General features: G+C 44.0%; 1 protein-coding gene across 2 annotated transcripts in view; it reads left to right on the top strand.

Annotated features, from left to right (window-relative positions):
* Positions 1-22,997, top strand: part of LOC139565831 (cGMP-inhibited 3',5'-cyclic phosphodiesterase 3A-like) — an 84,454-nt gene that overhangs the window by 40,919 nt on the left and 20,538 nt on the right. Inside the window, exons 2-4 of one of the 2 annotated variants that reach the window (XM_071386436.1) lie at positions 2,579-2,629; positions 17,055-17,312; positions 21,180-21,337. In XM_071386436.1, the coding sequence (XP_071242537.1) occupies positions 2,579-2,629; positions 17,055-17,312; positions 21,180-21,337 (467 nt within the window). The remainder of the gene's footprint in view (positions 1-2,578; positions 2,630-17,054; positions 17,313-21,179; positions 21,338-22,997) is intronic. The other variant, XM_071386437.1, reaches the window with a different exon arrangement.

Raw genomic sequence — 22,997 nt, 5'->3', positions numbered from 1 at the left:
CTGAGAGTTCTTTAATGTTCTATTTTTCTCTTTCTGTCTAAATGAACAAAACACTTAGAGAGTTAGTAGGAGGACATATCAGGCTCTCTGTTTGCTTATTAGATTTTCATGAGCTGTACACTCACTGCTTACTCACTCCTCTCTGGTTCAGTGGTGGTCCAATGTCCCCTGTTCTTCTGCCCAGGGACTTATTTTTACAGTTGAGTCATTTAGCAGTCATTTATCCAGAGTGACTTACAGTAGTCAGTGCATGCATTTTCATACTGGTCCGCCGTGGGAATTGAATCCACAACCCTGGCTTTGCAAGCACCCATGCTCTACCATTACTGGACTCAGACTGAGCCACACGGGACCCAGTTACTCTGTTACTGGTAACTTGTTTAGAACTGGATGGTTCTGATGGCTCAGTTGATTAGAGTGTAGTGACTAGTACACAGTCTCTATCACTGGAGTAGAGTGGGTTTGATTCCTTAGTGGGCTACTGTATCATGTGTCAACTGTAAGTCACTTTGGATAAAAGTGTCTCCTAAATGACTCTATTATTTATATGATACATTAAAGCTGTCCCTGGATAAAACTGGAAACAGTTTAAAATCCTGAACCATGGAAAGGAACACTGGTCCGTTTCAAATGCGACTTCTCTAATGATTTTACCAGAGAACTCAATAAAATGAAAGGTACAGCCCCGGGCCTCTATTTTTACTTAAAGTTGCTCTGCTGCACTTTTAGGAAAACAGCCCAGCCAGACCATAATATAACATATAGACCTGCAGGTTTTTATTGGAAGTCTAGGAAAACAGTCATAAACAATGTTGACGTTTGAGAGAAGTCTTTGACAGATGAGAGAAGCTCAAAGCTGCCGGACATATAGCCTACCTTGTAGACTTGGTTAACTTAATGGATATTTGGCTGAGACTCACCATCCAACGATGGAGAAGATCAGGAGGGTCTTTCTCTGATCATTAGCCTCTCTATATGTTTCCTGGTATTAAAACCTATGTGTATATATATTGCAACGACATACGCAGCTAACTACAGTGTGGTCAGAGGGAGAGAACACATATGTGGACTAGAATAGAATAGAAGCAGAATAAAAAAAAATTCACAGCTGTATTGAGTAGACACAACACCTGTCTAGTTAACCAGGATGTTGAGTGGTGGTAGGGGGCTTGACTGGCGTTGAGTTGTCATTAGTAGGGGTTAGGGTAAGGGGACTCAGGATAAAGACTGGGGTCAGTGTTACTGAGGGAGGGAGACTACAGTACCATCCTCTCCTCTACGCTAAAGGACGTGAGAGTGGAAGAGGGAAAAAAACACCCCGAGAAAAAGTATCGGAATTATCCTTTTATAGATAAATGTTGTTTCCCCTGACTCTCTCTCTCTCTCTTTTTGAAAAGGTTGTGTTAAGATAACCGTGGTTGAGTTTGTGGCTCAATGGAAATCTGGGTGAGGACCCCACCAATAACAAATGTTACGTAATGTTACTGTATGTAACGTACAGCCAGCCGTCCACAGACACAGTCAGCTAGTCAATGCAGGACTCATTCTCAACAGCTGAGTTAAGTCGCCCCATCAGACTGCAAAACACTGGACACTTATAATACGAGGACACCTCTTTTTTTGCTCCCTGCAAGCAGATACTCAAATCAGAGACATTGTAACTGATTTTAGAGGGACTCGTTCACCTTGTTGTACATCGGTTCAAACAGTGAGAATATTCAAGCTACTGTATGTTTCAGTCAGTTTATGGATTCCCTCTTCGCGGCAGGTAGCCTAGTGGTTAGAGCATTGCGCCAATAACCGTAATGGTTGCTGGATCGAATCCCCGAGCTGACAAGGTAAAAATCTGTCGTTCTGCCCCTGAACAAGGCAGTTTACCCACTGTTCCCTGGTAGGCCATCATTGTAAGTAAGAATTTGTTCTTAATTAATTGACTTGCCTAGTTAAATAAAGGTTACATTTAAAAAAATATATAATAATTCTCCTGCCCCTGCCTTACCATGAAGATTATGCCAGGGTAAACTAGTCTCTGTATGTGTCTCCAAAATGGCAATGATCCTGTAATGCTGTGATGTTGATCCTGCGATGCTTCCTGTCTGGCGATGCGAGTGTAAACGAGCCTGCACTTAGCATGGCGTGCCTTCAGGAGGGAGGTTAGGGTGTGCGTATGTTAGTACTGTGTGTTGTCTATTTGCTAATTAGAGTGATTAAAGTTTTAGCCTGGCAGAGGCCATTATGCTGTGCTGAAATGCTCGGTACGCCCCAGCCTCACTGTGAAATGGCATTACAGCCTTGTTGAACAAAATAGAAAGTGTGGAATAGAGGAATAGAAGGGAGGAATGAGAGGGGGACGCAGATGAAGATGAAGCCTGCAAGCGTAGGTAATGCGCTCTTTTCTTCATCAGCAGCGCCTCGCATTTATTTTTAGCCCTCAGCGGAGGGGGTGGGGGGGGGGAGATAGTGGAGGATGATAGAGAAGAAAGCTCAAAGATACTGTAATACAGTAAGTAGTAGACTGGAGTAGACTGGAGGTGAATGATGAATGCCCTCTAAACTGGTGTCTCCCTCTCGTCTCCAGATGATCTCACAGACTGAATGGGACCACAAGAGGGGTGCCCGGGGATCCCAGGTAGGACAGAGAAGGGGAGAAAGGGGGAACATGCTTCTTTTTCTAACCCTTTATTGAATGAACACTTCAGGTCAGTCCAGGGAGGGAGGAGGGGGAGAAAGGATGGGGAATACTTCTTTCTCTAACCGTATTGAATGAACTGACGGAGCGAGAAATCGATAACGCTACTTCTCACTTCTCCACCTGACTGACCAGTGCTTGCGTGCATATCCCCCCCTCTCCTCCTTTCCCCCTCTTCCCCTCTCTCCCTCCCCCTCTCCCCTGGTCAGATGGGGCAACTGCTGTCTCAGTCTGATCAGGAAATGCTTAAATACTTTCCTTTAGGTGGCTGGCTTTGTTTTAAGACCCAGGCAATTACGGAGCAATATAAATTTGCTTGCCTAGACAATGATCAAAAGTCAGTTTGTGGTTTTCTCCCCTAGTGGTTAAGGTTAGGATTAGGGGAGGATAAACTAATCCTAGATCTGTGTCAATCTCAGTAACTGAAAAGTCAATAGTTAAAATCCCGAGCTGGCCAATTGGAAAAATCTGCCATTCTGCCCTTGAACAAGGCAGTTAACCCCCAACAACAACTGCTCCCCGGGCACCGATGATGTCGATTAAAGGCAGGCTCCTACACCTCTCTGATTCAGAGGGGTTGGGTTAAATGTGGAAGACACATTTCGGTTGAATGCATTCAGTTGTGCAACTGACTAGGTATCCCCTTTCCCTAGTTATTATTAGAGATGATGGTGATGCTATAGGCATACAGTAGGATATTATGCAACTCTGTAGACTGCAGTAAATGGGGAATCACTGGAGATTATTGTAGAGTGATTTTGATTATTGGCTTAGAGGTTGTGAAAAGGACATATAAGAATTGTGGGTAAGATACTGTAGATCAAGTATCTTATTTCTGGAAAGATCTCTATGACAGTGGCTTACACACTCAGTCACGTACACACACGCACACGCACACACACGGACGGACAGACAGACACGCACACACTGATCGACCAGTCAATCACAACCTTGTGTCGTGTGAGAGATTGGGTTGGCAGGAGGAGAATGTATTGAGCCCTTGTAGAATCTGGAGGCTTGGTACTGATAGCAGGAACAATGACACAAGAACTAGCTGAACAATGTGTCTGAGTGTGCATAAGCATGTGCATGAATCATCTTGGTTCTGTGACTCTCATGGATTTTATAGGGATACACAAAAAAAAAATCAAATAATGGAAACATGTGTAGAGAAATAAATATTGGGATATTGACATTATTCCAGTCTTGTCCCATCTGGGAATGGGAGTGTCTATATGTGTGTATTTTAGTTCAGAAAGAGCATGTCTCAGGGGAAGAAGAGACTGTATCACTCATCCCACCGTGTCTCTTCAGTCCCTGATATGAATGCTCGGCTATGAAAAGCCAACTGACATTTACTCCTGAGGTGTTGAACTGTTGACCCTGCTGGTCATCTATGAACATTTGAACGTCTTAAGCAACGATCTTGCCTAAATGACCATGTACTCTTATAATCCCCACCCGGCACAGCCAGAAGAGGACTGGCCACCCCTCGGAGCCCGGTTCCTCATAGGTTCCTGCCTTTCCAGGGATTTGTTCTTAGCCGATGTGTTTCTACATCTGCATTGCTTGCTTTTTGGTGTTTTAGGTTGGGTGTCCAGCCAGGTCACTCGAGATCCAAGGCGATATTTGACATTCGTCCAGGTACTCAGGGCGTCGGAAGATGCCTTTAAAACTGGCCACTAGGGGCAACAGTAAGGACTATTACTATTAAGTAGGCTTGCGGCTTCCTGGGGCATTGCGGATGGGGATAGTGGATAGGCGTAACCAGTGAGCTCCGGCTCTGAGGGTCGCGTGCTCAGTCCCGGCACTAGGCACTCTTTTTTTATAAACATTTTTGAACCCTATCCCAAACCTTAACCCTTACCGTACCCATTCGGAATGAATTCCTAAACCTGGAAAACACTTGAATACCTGTCACGTTTACTCCCACTCCCCCTCTCCGGCGCTCGTTGTCGCCAGTGTGGTGATTAATGCACACACCTGTCACCGTCGTTACGCGCACCTGCCCCTCATGAGACTCACCTGGACTGCATCACTTCTATGATGTCCATCGCTCTACCTGTCTCTCCCTCAGGTTCATTCCCCAGTCAGCCTTGTTGTTATCTTCCTGTTCTTATGTCCAGATGCTGTTCGTTGTTTAGTTTCATGTTTATTTATTATTAAATCCACACCCGAGCTTGCTTCTCGTCTCCCAGCGTCTGTGTTACAATACCGAAGTCAAACCGTGTCAAACCGTGAGATCTTGTTATCTGTATAGCCCTTTGTGACAGCCGCTGCTCTATAAAGGGCTTGATAAAATACATTTGATTGATGAATGCACTGCCCTGCTCTCAATAGTCTAACGTGGCTTCCTCTCCTCATCTCTTCTGCTCATATCCTCTCCTTCATCACTCCTTATTCATTGTTTACTCATGAGAAAGCGTTGTACTAGTGAAAGCAAATACCTGGTAAAAGCCTCATCCTATTGCCCTCAGCTGTGTCTTCAGTGTCACAGAAGATGAAAGAGAGAGGACACGAGGAGAGGATGCAGCCACTTTAGACTACTGAGACTACTGTGATGTGTGGGTAGCACTGTACTAATGCAAATAACCCACTTGTATTATTTCCCGTCTTTTCACACTATTAATAATAAAAGGGAAACTCGTAGGACGGGATGACGCGTTGTTGCGTCCAATTTAACCCAAAGAACTATTTTTATTGTGTAGGACTCACTTTGCTCTTTGCCCCAGCGTCTCCTAGCAACAGGCTATTTTCTAGATAAATGCTTCCTGTCTGTCTGCCCACCTCGGCGGAGCGACGAGTGGAGGAGCACCTAGGAGCATTCTCTCACAGGATTGGTTGATGCAGGAGCAGGCGAGGGCCAGAGGGTTGTTGGGACTGACTGCATATGTGGTACAGTGGGGCAGAGGAGAGAAGGGTGTGAGAGAGGAAGGAAAAGAGAGAGGGAGAGAAGAGAAGAGGAGTGACGGATTACTTTCTGAGGAGAGACGCCACAAGAAGACAGCTACTGCGGCTGAGAGGAAGAGATAGGAGTCAGGCATCGGGTGTTTAGTGTTAGGCAGTGGTTGCTGGTTGTGTGCATTGTGGCTATGATGAACAAGGCGCACACATCGGGTACCATGAGACGCTATCGGGAGACCACCCATCCTCCCAAACAGGTGGGCTCTTTACCAGTCTGTACGTTGTAAGGCAGCATGTATGTTTTCATCTGTGTACACTGTACTTTTTGTTGTTGTTGATTCAACTAATTATTATTTAGTAACTGGTTCCACAGACTTTTATAGTTTACTAAACTTTTCAGTCAAAGTGTTACCTGAACGAAACACTTTTGGTTAGCCCAAACATAGCTTTAACGTGACTTAAGTTAGGGACGCCCACGCATTAAAATGGTGCTTTTAACACAGAATGTTTTCAACATAGTTGATTACATCGTGCATTTATATGGAAATTATTATTCAAGAGCCCCAAATGACCTCACTTATAATTCACTGTATCACAATTCCAGTGGGTCAGAAGTTTACATACACTAAGTTGACTGTGCCTTTAAACAGCTTGGAAAATTCCAGAAAAGGATGTCATGGCTTTAGAAGCTTCTGATAGGCTAATTGACATAATTTGAGTGGATGTGGATGTATTTCAAGGCCTACCTTCAAACTCACTGCCTCTTTGCTTGACATCATGGGAAAATCAAAAGAAATCTGCCAAGACCTGGTTCATCCTTGGGAGCAATTTCCAAAAACCTGAAGGTACCACGTTCATCTGTACAAACAATAGTACGCAAGTATAAACACCATGGGACAACGCAGCCGTCATACCGCTCAGGAAGGAGATGCATTCTGTCTCCTAGAGATGAACGTACTTTGGTGCGAAAAGTGCAATCAATCAGCAGCAAAGGACCTTGTGAAGATGCTGGGGGAAACAGGTACAAAAGTTACTATATCCACAGTAAAACGAGTCCTATATCGACATAACCTGAAAGGCTGCTCAGCAAGGAAGAAGCCACTGCTCCAAAACCGCCATAAAAAAGCCAGACTACGGTTTGCAACTGCACATGGGGACAAAGATCGTACTTTTTGGAGAAATGTCCTCTGGTCTGATGTAACAAAAATAGAACTGTTTAGCAATAATGAGCATCGTTATGTTCGGAGGAAAAAAGGGGGAGGCTTGCAAGCCGAAGAACACCATCCCAACCGTGAAGCACGGGGGTGGCAGCATCACGTTGTGGGGGTGCTTTGCTGCAGGAGGGACGGGTGCACTTCACAAATGAGGAAATGAGGAAGGAAAATGATGTGGATATATTGAAGCAACAACTTGGTCGCAAATGGACAATGACCCCACTTCCAAAGTTGTGGCAAATGGCTTAAGGACAACAAAGTCAAGGTATTAGAGTGGCCATCACAAAGCCCTGACCTCAATCCTATAGAATATTTGTGGGCAGAACTGAAAAAGCGTGTGCTAGCAAGGAGACCTACAAACCTGACTCAGTTATACCAGCTCTGTCAGGAGGAATGGGCCAAAATTCACCCAATTTATTGTGGGAAGCTTGTGGAAGGCTACCAGACACATTTGACCCAAGTTAAACAATTTAAAGGCAATGCTACCAAATACTAATTGAGTGTATGTAAACTTCTGACCCACTGGGAATGTGATGAAAGAAATGAAAGCTAAAATAAATAATTCTCTCTACTATTATTCTGACATGTCACATTCTTCAAATAAAGTGGTGATCCTAACTGACCTAAAACAGGGAATTTTTACTTGGATTAAATGTCCGGAATTGTGAAAAACTGAGTTTAAACATCTTTGGCTAAAGTGTATGTAGTCTTCCGACTTCAACTGTAGGTGTTCCTTTTGTCCAGGTTGGAAAGGGCAGTGTTGGGTGTGATTGAGATTGCGTCATCTGTGGATCTGTTGGGGCGGTATATGAATTGGAGTGGGTCTAGAGTTTCCAGGGGAATGTTGTTGATGTGAGCCATGACCAGCTTTTCAAAGCACTTCATGGCTACCGACGTGAGTGCTATGGGGCGTTAATCATTTAGGCAGGTTACCTTTGCTTTCTTGGGCACAGGGACTATGGTGGTCTGCTTGAAACATGTATGTATTACAGACTCAGTCAGGGAGAAGTTGAAAATGTCAGTGAAGACACTTGCCAGTTGGTCCGCGCATGCTCTGAGTACACGTCCTGGTAATCCGTCTGACCCCGCGGCCTTGTGAATGTTGACCTGTTTAAAGGTCTTGCTCTCATCGGCTATGGTGAGCGTAATCACACAGTCGCCCGGAACAGCTGGTGCACTCATGCATGCTTCAGTATTGCTTGCCTCGAAGAGAACATAAAAGGCATTTAGCCCATCTGGTAGGCTCACGTCACTGGGCAGTTTGTGGCTGGGTATCCCTTTGTAGTCCGTAATAGTTTACAAGCCTTGTCACATCCGACGAGCGTCAGAGCCAATGTAGCAGGTTTCAATCTTAGTCCTGTTTTGAAGCTTTGTCTGTTTGATGGTTCGTCAGAGGGCATAGCAGGATTTCTTTGAAGCGTCCAGATGAATGAATGCGGCAGCTCTAGCCTTTAGCTCGGTGCAGATGTTGCCTGTAATCCATTGCTTCTGTTTGGAATATGTACGCACGTCACTGAGGGGACGACGTCGCCGATGCACTTATTGATGAAGCCGGTGACTTTACTGTAGTTATAGTGTAGACTAGAGTACTGTAGTAATACTGTATTGGAGTGTTGTCGATTGTGGTAATAGTGTAGAGTACCAGGGTAATACCGTATTAGAGTATTGGTGACTGCAGTAATAGTGTAGAGTACTGTAGTAATACCGTATTAGAGTATTGTTGATTGTAGTAATAGTGTGGAGAACTGTAGTAATACCGTATTCGAGTATTGTTGATTGTATTAATAGTGTAGAGTACGGGGGTAATACCGTATTAGAGTATTGTTGACTGTAGCAATAGTGTAGAGTACTGTAGTAATATCATATTAGAGTATTGTTGACTGTAGTAATAGTGTGGAATACTGCAGCAATACCGTATTAGAGTATTGTTGATTGTAGTAATAGTGTGGAGTACCGGGGTAATACCGTATTAGAGTATTGTTGATTGTAGTAATAGTGTAGAGTACTGTAGTAATACCGAATTAGAGTATTGTTGACTGTAGTAATAGTGTGGAATACTGCAGCAATACCGTATTAGAGTATTGTTGATTGTAGTAATAGTGTAGAGTACTGTAGTAATACCGAATTAGAGTATTGTTGATTGTAGTAATAGTGTAGAGTACCGGGGCAATACCGTATTAGAGTATTGCTGGTTGTAGTAACATTGTAGAGTACTGTAGTAATACCCTATTAGAGTATTGTTGACTGTAGTAATATTGTGGAGTACTGTAGTAATACCGTATCCGAGTAATGTTGATTGTAGTAATAGTGTGGAGTACTGTAGTAATACCGTATTCGAGTATTGTTGACTGTAGTAATAGGGTGGAGTACTGTAGTAATACCGTATTCGAGTATTGTTGACTGTGGTAATAGGGTGGAGTACTGTAGTAGTACCGTATCCGAGTATTGTTGGCTGTAGTAATAGGGTGGAGTACTGTAGTAGTACCGTATCCGAGTATTGTTGGCCGTAGTAATAGTGTGGAGTACTGTAGTAATACCGTATTCGAGTATTGTTGACTGTAGTAATAGTGGAGTGCTGCAGTGAGGATGTCAGGCAGTCTGTAACTGTCGGGCTGTTCATTTTCCACCTGGCTAACTCAGTTCTGCCTGTGGACCCAGCTCACCATCTGTACACACACACATACAGGCACGCACACGTGCACATAGACACATACATGTACACACACACACACACAACCACTCACACATTACACACATCCGTGCTTACGCCTGAACTGGTCTCATGTGCCTTTCAGTGTCTCTGAGGAGGAGAAATAATGAGAAAAAAAGAAAGAGAGGAAGAGAACACGTCCCATTCCGATGGAAAGAACAAACGCTGCTCTCTAGTGTACTGGATAATGGATTCCTCTAGTTTGCATAGCTTTCTTCCTCTATATGCAGTTTTAAAGCTGCATGCAGAATCACATAGGTAATGTAGTTACTGTGAAATAAGGCCTGGGTTTACAGTACATGCTTCTTGTACAACCCTACAGCTGTCCAATCAATGACAGATATTGACAAGCTGTTCCATGGGGTCTCTCTTGTGTCTGTGTCTGTGTGTGTGTGTGTGTGTGTGTGTGTGTGTGTGTGTGTGTGTGTGTGTGTGTGTGTGTGTGTGTGTGTGTGTGTGTGTGTGTGTGTGTGTGTGTGTGTGTGCGTGTGCGTGTGTGTGTGTGTGTGTACTCAGTGACTCCTCTCTGTGTTCTTGGTCTGTATGTGACCTGTGTTTAAACCCATCAAGATCAATACTTCTCTAATCCCTGACCTCTGTCGCCGCTATAACTGCTCCCACTATTACTTGATTGGCCTAAATACACACACACTCACGTAAAGGCGATACACACAAGCACACACTCTCTATCTTGTTATCAACAGCATTGTTCCCTCCCTCCCTCCCTCCCTCCCTCCCTCCCTCCCTCCCTCCCTCCCTCCCTCCCTCCCTCCCTCCCTCCCTCCCTCCCTCCCTCCCTCCAGGGACTTGAGCCAGCCACACAGAGTCCATTACTGCCAGGTAATGGTTGAATGTCACAACCACAGGATGTCGTTAAAGACCTGAGTGAAGAGACCTCTAATGGGTTTTGTTCAGGTTGAGCTGATTTCACACAGCAATAGAGATAGGACACGTCTCAAATGGTACCCTATTCCCTATGTAGTGCACTACTTTTGACCAGGGCCCATAGCTAGGGTATCACAAAATCAGGCCACTTTGAGGAATCTATTAGCTCTCTCGTTCCGCATTGCTGTTCGATCTGTTTGGTGAGTCAGTCATCAGGGTTACAGTGTTTGAGGAGTTAATACGAGGTGTTTAAGTAAGCAAGATGATCAGGATGAATCATTTGTACTGCTTATATAAGAGTTTCTGTACAGGAGTGGGACACTGGTGTCTATCCCGGTTTCAACTCTCTGTAACTGCTATAAAAAATCTCCGAAGTGCTGTTTTTGAATCTGTGTTTGTGTGTGAGAGGGAGAGAGATTTATTTATCTGGTATCTCATCTGATCACACAGCCGTTTGACCTGAGAATGTGGGAAATGTCCGTCCTGTGCTCTGCTGCGGTCGGTTGTTTACGATGCTGCTCTGTTTACCGAACACTGAGAGGGAGTATTATTGGAGGCCGACAGAGACATGAGAGATAGAGAGAGGGGAGAGAGATGGAATATGCGGAAGCCTCCCACACAAAGGAGTTGCAAGGTCTCCCGTCCACTTACCCTCTCTCCTCTCGCTCACGCTCAAAATAAATCACTCAATATAGAGTTACTGTGCGCTCTCTTCCTTTTTGCCACATCTAACCCTGAAGCTTGTGATGAAACACACAGACACACATCGACAAAGTCATAGAACTAACTAGTGCTGTGTCTCAATAGTATATAGTGGCTTCCTCTCCTTGTCTCCTCTCCTTCATTTGCTCTGACCTAAATGCACAGAATGGGTTAGAGGGATGCAGTTTGACGTTTATTGTCAGAGGTCTTGTCCTGGAGGCAGAACTGTTGAGATAGGCCAGCTGCAAAGTCAAAATTGGCTAGATTGTAAAAATGTATTAAAACTAAAATGTGCTCTTTGGTCTTAATTTCGAAAATCAGATTTTATGACTTTGTGGCTATGCCAGCTAGTGACCACTCTGCAGAGCTGCCTCCAGAGCAAGATTAATGACGGAAAGAAACTAACCTGCCAGAGAGATATGGTGGATATCTACTAGGTTCACAAATCCAGTACTTTCACATCAGTGCATATAAGATGTAGGATCTTAATTTGATCACACTTTTGTTGCTCAGAATTTTCCTGCCCCGCAGGAAATGTATACACACTTTGTGATTTACGTCAATTCTATGAAAACCCACACTAAGACACGGTTATATTAACAGTACTGCAGTTTTCATGTAGCATACTTTTGGCATAGCCTATCTACCAATCAAGCAACATTATGGACTACACTGTTGCTGCAGGATTTATTTTGCTGTGACAATATAGGTCAACTTAAAATCCAACATCTGTAGGAAGGAAAGTAGATATGGGAAGGATACCACTTTAGACAATTGAGATTCACCCTATGAAGCACAGTTTATAGTGGCTATTTGCTTTCACAGATTCCCTGGTTGAAATGGCTCCACTATGAAATATGAATGGTAAAAAACTTCTCCTCTCAGTTGCAAAGGTGTGAAAAAAAGTTCCAGAGGAAAAAATGGTCAGAAAGAAACCCTACAGTTTATGTTTTTGCAGTAATTCAGGACAGGAAATACCAGATTGAATGTTGTGATGCTTTCCCTGAGCACTGTGTAATTGGCCATGGCTGCTAGGGGAGTGTGTTAGGGGAGTGTGTGTGTGTGTCTGTTATTTCCCAGGGCTGTGGAGAGTGATTCTTGGCGCTTGGATCTGATTCTAATGATGTTGCTTACAGTAAATCCAGCTATGCTCTGTACCGTAAAGAAAAGGGTAATGGGGATACCTAGTCAGTTGTACAACTGAATGCATTCAACTGAAATGTGTCTTGCACATTTAACTCTCTCTGAATCAGAGAGTTGTGGGGGGTTTAATCGACATCCAAGAGCTCAGCCTACTGCTGTGGACGTGCCTTTTACTAAACAAACCCTTTTTTGTCTGCTGAACTGGTACAGACCGGAAACAGAGAGTAGAGAGGAGAGAAACGGAAAGGAAAGAGAAGTGAAAGGAAAGGAGCTGTAGGAGGCCAAGAAGATTGGAGAGCAGCCTGATCACTAGGAATTAACTTACATTTCGGACGTTTGAAAAGGTCCTGAGAACGTCGATATATGCCTTCCTCCACACTCACAAAAAAAAATGGCAAGCGATTGCCCAGAACTCACGATGCTCGGAGCCGGAGCTTGCTGCTTAGACCACTGCACCACCGCAGTTCACAATGCTCCAGCAAGCCGTGAGAATAATTGATGCTAATATCGCGTTGTTTTTAATTATTTTGTTTTAAGCCTTTCCCAAACCATAGCCCTAACCTCAACCAATCAGAATGAATGCCGAAACCCCTCAAATTAATTGTTTTCATTATTCCCCCCTAATCAGGGACTGATTTTGACCTGGGACACCAGGTGGGTGCAATTCATTATCACGTAGAACAGAAAACCAGCAGGCTCCGGACCTCGTAGGGTAAGAGTTGAACACCCCCGGCCTAAACTGTTACCATTTGAGTTGTTTCTGTTTTAACCCTATAACCACGCGGAATTAATGCTTGAAAAATAGACGTTCATCCGTAATATGTTGAATTTCGAAGGGAAACGATGAGATCTTGTTGCAGCGAGAGCGGCATGTTGACATTGACAGGCAACTGGCGTCCAGGTGTCCATTATGGCTCAACTCTGCTATGACAGGAGGTGCCCATTATGGGTCTACTCTGACACGGCATGGATGACCTTTTGACATGAAGCATGTGCTGTATTGGTGAACGGGTCAGTACACTGATGCGCCCTGGCGACTGCTGTTGGGTGGTCTCAGGAAACTCAACATGGATTTATTGTGAAGTTTTGTCTAACGTCTGGACTTCCAGGAATAAGGTCCATCTCCACCTCCAAAAACAAGATAAAACACCATCTGTCCCTCTTGTCTCATTTATGGTAAATAGAACAGGGTTTCACAACACTCGGTCCTAGCAGGGGATGTTGCTGCCTGGTCCCTCAGATTTCACAAGTGACAAATACAGGAGGTTTTGACATAAGACAGCAGCTCTTCCACTCTCCCACTGAACACTCACCAGACATAGCCAGGTAGCTGTGGAGTTGTCATGTTGTGTTATTGTGACTCCCTCTATTGTCCCTGTGTGATTGAGATGGTCACTGCTATCCAGGCTGCTCTCATCCTCTCCCATCACTCCCTAGGTTATTTATACAATTATCACGTCTGTAGGAGTAGAGCAGTCACACACGCGTAAACGGACACGCACACACAGCAACAGAGACATGGTCACAAAGCCGGAGATGTTCCAGCCAGCAATGATCCGTACTCTAACAGTGTACTATTATGATGCGTTAGATTAGTTTAGTCTAGTCTCCATTGACTCCTGGGGATGGCAGTTAGTGGTCCTGTACGTGGCTCAGTTCATAAGAGCATGGCACTAGCAACACCAGAGTTGTCGGTTCAATTCCCACTGGGGTCACATACCAAAATGTGTGGACTGTTGCCACTTTGGGTCAAACTGTCAGCTATGTAAATGGCATATATTACAGTACTGTATTGGCCAATTTTATTCAAGCATACTAGACTTTGGATACATGTTTACTGTGTAGGTGATACATTTGTTTTTTCTTGTTTTTGGACTTTCTGGATTATTTGCTTATTGGTATTGTGTTGATATTGTATTACTGCACTGTAGGTGTTAGAAACACAAGCATTTTGCTGCACCTACTGTATTCTGCTAATCGGTGTATGTGACCAATAAACTGTGATTTGATATATACAGCACATCTCTGATCTTGTCTCTCAGATTTAAAAAAAATTAAAACTTGCTGTGAAGTAAAATCCTAGTAGTCACCATCATAGTAGTACATTCAAGTATACATCATACTTGTTTCTACTTTACATACTGATAGATTTGGATTGATGAACTTTACATCTTTATATCTTTTTTTTAATCATTAGTTGTAATAGAGAAATGCAATAGCCGAGGGTCTACACCAGAGGTTAATGGTTATCTGTAGGAGGAAGGTATATGGTGGGGGCAATTAAGCTTGGAATGTTCTGAGTGCAGGGAAAGCGATCACATGTGGCAGGCATTGATAAGGGGAGAGAGTCATGGATTAGTCATGAAGGAGGTCAAGGTCAGGTCAGGTCACGTTAAGGGAGAAGGAAACGTTTATGGCCCGTATTACTTAGTTTCCTGCGTAAGCAATAAAGATACAATGTTTGTTCAGATGTGTCGAAGGAGACTCAGCATAGAGAAAGGGTTAAATAGCAGTGCTTATGTGAACAATGTTTTTGTCTAATGCAGCTGTATTGATCCTCTGGGAAGAATCAACTTGGTTAATCTTTCATAGTGTCCATGGAGTTTTTTTACTCTGAGAATTAGAACCTAACACTACATTTTCACTATGTAGGTCTCAAAATATGTAGTGAACAAACCAGTTGACATGTAAAATTCTATACATTTACCAAATGTTGAAGTGATCATCAATTAAGAGCAGTCGGATTAAGGGCGTTTCACTCATCGTTTCGAGGTATAGTTCGAATCAGAGTCTGACTATTTATTACATTGTATTTTTGTCATTTGATCCGGGTTGGTTTCACATTGCCGAAATTCCTAAACAACCACTTGTCTATGCACGTCATTTGTTTATTGGACAGAAATGCTCGAGCTAAATCCATTTATCATAAAGCATCACTCGTGCGTCCCAATCGTCATATTACTTTCGCTTTGGTCTTCCAACAACATGACTTAGAGGAAACAGCGCACACCACTCTAACTGCGACATGAATAGTCTATATTCAGTAGCCTATTTCCCCGGTGTAGACCCGGTCTCCCCTAATCTGCATCGGATGCGCTCATAAATGCCCTGATATTAACAGAATGTTTCAGAATTCTCAAGTTATGATCATGTGTGTATTTCATGCTCGCAGTCAAACAACCAATGATAATGAGCAACTTGTGTTATTTTCCTGTCTTTGGTCCAGACTGCATTCTCACCTGCAGCGAACCGCACCACCTTAGGAATTGAATTGGACCGAGACCACCCTTTCGGAGCGAACCACAGAGCGTTTATGCGCTCCCGAGTGTGAATAGTGTTCACACCAGTCCAAACGAAATAAAAATTAAAAAAAGTTAGGAAAAAACAATTTGGTGTGAAAGCCTCTTAAGTAATAGTAAAATGTATTTTAACAAAAGAGAATAGAATCATAAAAGTAATTGTATGAACATGTATTGCAATGTGAAACGTGTATTTCTAGATGAAGCACTAAGTTTTGTGAAAAGTTGACTGTATGATTTGTTGTGTTGTACTTTTAGAAAAAAATGCCTTTTTGATGATCTGTTTCGAGTTTTGTACGAAGAGTTGTACAAATGTACCACAGACTTGCACCAAAGCAATTTAAAAAACGATGTGTGTTTGCTTGCGTGTGTGTGTGCCCGTGTGTATGTGACCATCGAGCGGAAGCTTAACCTTTATTGCCTCAGTACACACAGCTGTGTGGATTCGTATGGAGTTAGGAGTTGTCTTGGATAAGATTAGTTGCTTCCATGCTTAGAGAGTAAACAATGTCAGCTGCTCTTCCATCATCTTAATAAGAGATCTATCGTATCTAAATATTATTTTGACTAGTGCTAGCAGTAGTGTGGTAGCCTGGCGTTTGGTCTGAACGTTTTATGCATTTTCTTTATATGTGTCTCTGTGTGTTGAGCAAGTTTTGTCTTGAGCCATAGCTGTCTTTGTTAGTTCCAGCTTTACACTGGCAAGAGCCCACCTCAATGAGCTCCAAAATGGATAACATGTGTTGCAGATGCAAAGACATCCCATTGAAGAGCAGTGTCCTGCTGTGAAACTGTCTCCCCGACATGGCTTCCTGTCTGCTTTAATGTCAGATTTCAGAGTGCATGCATCTGGCTGCCAAAACATAGAGACCCCTGTCACAAACAGCGTGTTTAGTATGTGTGTGTGACCCACAGAAGATAGTCTGTTGCCACAGCAACCACTGGTCTGTCTATTCTATCAAGGCCTTGCCAATACACAGTTGTTAATGGGCGCTGGAGTGACACAGAAGCGCACACACACACTGTCCTGGGATATGTATGGGATGAATGTAGATTCCAAGGAATGTCCGGATGAAATGCTGAGATTCAGACTCATCCTTCCTTCTTACTCTCTGGTTGTGTTTTCTCTGACACTCTTACAGATATGAAATTAGTTAAAGGAGGATATAATGTATCCTTCTTCCCCCATTACTCCCTTTAATATCTCTCACCCCTCTCTCTTAACCTCATTGTTGGCGCTCTTTGTCTCTCCTCCTCTGCAACCCCCCCCCCCCCCCACACACACACACACACAGGTACGTATCAGGGCAGAGGCAGAGACAGAATGGTGTGCGTCACCTTTGCACCGCGTCAGCTTTCCTGAACAGGAGATGCGCTAACTGACCGTCTTTCTCTCCCCTACACTCCCTTGCTTATTGTCCCTTCTCCTTCCCTTCCCTCTTTCTCTCTCTCTCCCTCCCTCTTTCTTTCTCTCCACCCCCTCTCTCCCTCCTTCTCTTTTCCTTAAGTCGTCGGGCACCAGTGTGTTGGTGGACATAGCGGTGATGGGGGAAGCCCATGGATTGATCTCAGACCTGCTGGCGGACCCCTCTCTGCCCCCCAACACCTGCAGTACCCTGCGGGCTGTCAGTAACCTGCTCAGTACCCAGATCAGTTTGCAGCCGCTGCACAGGCCTCGGATCAGCCCTCTGCAGTCACTCAGCGACTCACACACCTGCTCCGACTCCGAGGACTGGCCAGAGAGAGAGAAACTCGCCATCCCAAAGGTAAAAGCTACTGTACTTTTATAGACACATGTAAGTATGTATAGTATGTACGCATAAACACACACATACACCCACACAGGTTTTGAGCGCGCATGAAAAATCTGACATGTTTTATTCTGCCGATTTAATGAACTAACTTTTCAATGAGCTTTGAACGTTCATTTTTTCTGTTAGTTAGCACTCCTCTCACACACACACACACACACACACACACACACACACACACACACACACACACACACACACACACACACACACACACACACACACACACACACACACACACACACACACACACACACACACACACACACCATGCCTCCTCTCAACCTCATCCACACATACATCCCCATTTCACCTCCCCATGCTGGAAAGACTCTATAATGTAATGAGCAGTGACGCACATTCCCACAGAAGGCTTTTAATGTTTTACAAGGCCAGCACTTCAAAATGCATGCAGGCACTTAGTGCGGAGGTGAGACTAAATAAAGCGTGTGTGATGCTATGCAGGATACCCAGAGAAGCTTAAGCAGCATCATTGAACTCTTTATTGATTCTACTGATGTAGTTACTGTAGGGTTATGTAGGCTGTAACTAGGGCCCAGTTTTTCCTTGTCAGGTGACTTTTTCAAGTCAGGGAAAAACGTTGGGTTCGTGGTATGGCTCATAGACACCAAAGCATTGCTCTAGTCATTGTGGCTAGTCAACTATGAACATAGCCATAATGCCGAGTGTATGCTGTGTATTCGGTCAAATGCTATATATTTTTTTACTTGAATTGAATTACATATCTGGGGTTATTATATCATAACAGCCAGTTCTTTACAGACATATAGCTCCTGTATCGGTCCTCAAACCCTACTCCCTATAACTACTATGCACACATGTGCTTAGCTTTACATCAGCAGTCTAGACCCCACTACCAATCTGTCTCTTCCTCTGCTATCTCACCATCTACTGTATCTGATACTGTAGCGCTCTACTGTTGACCACATGTCTGGTCTCCACTCACTCCAGACTCTCAGCCTGTGAATTAAAGGTGGTATTCTGTCTGTTTCTGAGTGCAGACCAACATCACTGAGAGTCTCTGGTTCCTGAGCTGCTGCTGTTTTATCTGGGGTTCTCCACACCTGTGTCAACACAGAGTCTATCTGAATAAAACAGTGTCCGTCCAACATAAGGAACGAAAGTTCCCCCCCCCCCTTACTCTCTCTGATGGTTTAAAGTAATCAAAACACAATATAGAGAAGGTCGTAGTGAGGAGGTGAGGCCCTTACATCTGCTACCCAGTCCTCACTGCCCCTTTACTTCCTTCTTCCTTCCCTCGGATCAGAATAATGGTTTGTTTAAGGGGATGTCTGGTTGTGCAGTTCTGTCTCTGTTTCTTGTATAAGAGCCGTTTCAACATCGTGAAGCTCGGTCTGCTAGACAAAACACTTTCTGAAATTTCAGAGAAAGAGATGTGCTACTCCGGAATATTGGAGTTTTCTTTTTGGGGATTTCCCTCCTGAAAGGGAGTGTGTGTGTGTTGTGTGTGTGTGTGTGTGTGTGTGTGTGTCGGTGGTAACTCAGTCTGAGGGCCTAAGGGCCTAGGACAGAGAGAGACTAGCTAAATGCAGTCCAGAGGAAAAGCTGTTTTGCTTGCACTGTGTACCTCTGACGATAATGGGTTTAGATTAGAGAAGTTATTTATTGCTTTTTCTTTGGACAAATGCAGCCAAACCAATGTTTTGTATTAGACTGTGGTGAAAAACAAACAAATAGTCGCTTCAAGTTCAGCATCCCAGGCGTATGTAACAATTGTATAGTCATGGAAAATGTAGCTTATTCTTAAACCAAGGCACTCTCACCAGAATTATTATTATTATTATATTAATTGTATTAAATATACTGAACAAAAATATAAACGCAACATGTAAAGTGTTGGTCCCATGTTTCATGAGTTAAAATAAAAGATCCCCAAAATGTTCCATACGCACAAAAAGCTTATTTCTCTCAAATTTAGTGCACAAGTGTGTTTACATCCATGTTAGTGAGCATTTCTCCTTTGCCAAGATAATCCATCCACCTGACAGGTGTGGCATATCAAGAAGCTGATTAAACAGCATGGTCATTACACAGGTGCACCTTGTGCTGGGGACAATAAAAGCTGCAGTTTTGTCACACCACACACCGCCACAGATGTCTCAAATTTTGAGGAAGCGTGCAATTGGCATGCTGACTGCAGGAATGCCCACCAGAGCTGCTGCCAGAGAATGTAATGTTAATTTCTCTACCATAAGCCACCTCCAACGTAATTTTAGAGAACCTGGCAGTACGTCTAACCGGCCTCACAACCGCAGACCACGTGTAACCATGCCAGCCCAGGCCCTCCACATCCAGATTCACCTGCGGGATCTTCTGTGACCAGCCACCCGGACAGCTGATGAAACTCAGGAGTAGTTCTGTCTGTAACAATGCTCTTTTTTGTGGGGAAAAAGTAATTGTGATTGGCTGGGCCTGGCTCCCTAGTGGGTGGGCCTGGCTCCCAAGTGGGTGGGCCTATGCCCTCCCAGGCCCAGCCATGGCTGCGCCCCTGCTCAGTCATGTGACATCCATAGATTATCGCCTAAAGAATTGATTTCATTTGACTGATTTCCTTCTAAGAACTGTAACTCAGTAAAATCGTTAACTGTTGCGTTTCGCTGATATATTTTTGTTCAATATAGTTTTATTCACTAGTACTTTATGCATCGCAAAGTAGTATTGACGTGCTATTAGACCCAGAAAGATTTCAGAATAGATTCAATGAGGTAATGTTTAGAGCCCACTAGACACAAACCAGGGGTGATATGAGGAAGTTGACCCCTCCCCCTTGGCCGTGACACAGACTGTCTTTGTGAGTAACTGAAAGAGACGTGGCTCACCTCGATAGCATCAGACATCTGGACCTCTGTAACCCTTTAAATCCTGTTCTGAGCCTCTGAGTCTGTGAGCCAATCACCCTGTGTCTATCTCACCATCAGGTCATAGGAATGTCATAAGGACGGCAATGACTGTACTCATATCATAACCAATGGACATACTAACCCATGGTCCTGAGAGAGAGGCTTTAGAAAGAGTAGGGTGACAAGACTGTCCCGGTATGCACAGGGTGTGTGTGTTTCAGATGGATTAATATGCCAGGAAGCACACACACACACACGCATACACACACACCCACACGCACACACGCACATATGCATACACACATACAAGCCCAGGAAAGAGTGAAATATTAATGTTCCTGTCAGCAAGGCTTTTCTCTGGTTCTGTTCTCTCTCTCTTTAGTCAATGAACAATGGTGCTTTTAAGCTCTACTTTAATACATATCTATCCAAATCATAGATAAAATGAGTTTCATTAAGATGAAGTTAGTACTAGACTATACAGTATGCTTTGTATCATCACAACCTTTTTTTCATTCAAACTAATCTCTCAAGCATGTGTTATGTTATTTGAACGGATAGTAATGAATCATGCAGTCATTGGAAGATTTGACCTGGCACAGATTTATTTTTGTCACATTTTTTTGCCACATGATTCTGGGGACATTCCTCCAGGTCTGCCATCTGTCACGTTCCCTTATCAACCGGAAAACCATCATCTGCCCACCTCAAATGTTCTTCTCCTTTCATAATGTTTGTCTGTAGAGGTGGACCTCTGGTCTTCCGTCCAGGTTGTTGTTGGTGCACAGTAGAGGATCAAATGTTTCCAAGGAGATGCATTTTGCTACACCCACAGTAACATCTGCGAAATATGTGTATGTGACAAATAACATTTGATTTGATTGGATTGGCTGTTCAGGGAGCTGGACCTGACCCACAACTTTATATGTCTGTGTTGTAGCGTCTGAGACGGAGCCTGCCTCCAGGCCTGCTGAGAAGGATCTCCTCTACATGGACCACCACCACCTCAGCTACAGGTCTTCCCACCATAGAACCAGGACCCGTACGCAGAGACCGCTCTGCCAGCATCAAACCCCTCCACGACAGTCCACCATGCAGGTAGCCTACACTATCCCCTACTACCCTTTTCTCTCCATCTCTCTCTCACACATTCCCCTCTTCTTTCCCTCTCTCCTCTTTCTCTCTCGCCCCTCTCTCTCTCTCTCTTTCCGTCTTTTTCTCCTTCTCACTCTCTCACTCCTTTCCCTCTCTCTGTCTTTACATCCAGACGTCAGACTTGCTTCCTGCTGCTCGAGTAGCTTCTCGTAGGGGTCATCCTGAGGCCAGCGGTCCTCATAAGGCCCTCCCCAGCTGCAAACCCTCCTCCTTTATGGCCCGTCACAAGAGTGAAATATTAGACCTATAATGCATGTGCAACACTGGTATATTTTCTTCGCGGTGAATGACGGATGGGTCATGTGGGAGTTTGAACTGGAGAACGTAGGATGTTATATGTGTATGTCTGTCTTTGAAGGAGACTGGTCTGTTTGTGGCTCCAGAGTGTTCCTCCAAGGCAGCTGGCCTACATCTGTACAGAGCCTGTGTTTTAGCATCCAGCAGTCTGTTGCCCAATCCTAAACGGACCCTAGTCTTCTACCTCCTACCCTATACTCTCTAACCCCTACCTCCTTCCACTTTGTAGATCCTAAAGATTTGGTGTATGTGTAAGAATATGTGTAACAAATACGCAGAATAAACCACCTAACCTGAGATGATGACATTGTTTGAGACATACAGATGATAATGCACACCACTTTTGGGATTCATTCCATTTCCACTCTGTGTCAGACTCAGAACTGGCTGTACTCTCCGGGGCCCAATCTGTGTTGTTCTGGCCAAAACAGCATGCCTTTTGGTGCTATTATTTATAATCTAAATTGTTCCTCTGTTTGAGATATTGGTTGAAGGTCAGAGTTGAACAATTAATCCTGAAGTCAGATGGGTATCTGCAGACTTCAGTCTGGCTCTTTGGCGGCTTCCTGGAGACTAAACGTTCGAGAATAAATGCCCCAGAGAGATTTATATCCTGTGTGTCAGAGCAGGCTTAAAATACTGCTGGGGTCACCACCCAGTACACTCATAGAAAAAAAGGTTATTCGGCTGTCCCCTTAGGAGAACCCTTTTTGGTTCCAGGTAGAACCCTTTTTGGTTCCAGATTGGACCCTTTCAATGTAGAACCCTCTGTGGAAATGGTTCTACATGGAACCCAAAAGGGTTATTCAAAGGGTTCTCCTATGGGGACAGCGGAAGAACCCTTTTAGGTTCTAGATAGGGTTCATGTTGGGGGGGGGGGGGGGGGTCCAATAACCATCTGCTAACCATGTGAATGTGACCAATAACATCTGCTAACCATGTGTATGTGACCAATAACATCTGCTAACCATGTGCATGTGACCAATAACCATCTGCTAACCATGTGAATGTGACCAATAACATCTGCTAACCATGTGTATGTGACCAATAACATCTGCTAACCATGTGCATGTGACCAATAACATCTGCTAACCATGTGAATGTGACCAATAACATCTGGGGGGTCATGGGGGGGTCATGTTGTAGAGGTGATGGTATTATGGTGGTGTCTGATCTGCTACTCTTCAGGAACAATGGAAGTGGAATAGATGCTCTGTTTAATTGTGAAAAGCAACACAGTTCACCATAACAGCATTCAACAGACTGTTTCCCTTTACAGTGCAGACAGTCTGTGGTTGTGATATCC

Source organism: Salvelinus alpinus, chromosome 37 (genome assembly GCF_045679555.1).
Source record: "Salvelinus alpinus chromosome 37, SLU_Salpinus.1, whole genome shotgun sequence".
Lineage (NCBI taxonomy): Eukaryota > Metazoa > Chordata > Actinopteri > Salmoniformes > Salmonidae > Salvelinus > Salvelinus alpinus.
Note: the sequence above shows the minus strand (reverse complement) of the source record. Positions and strands in the feature narration are given on the sequence as shown.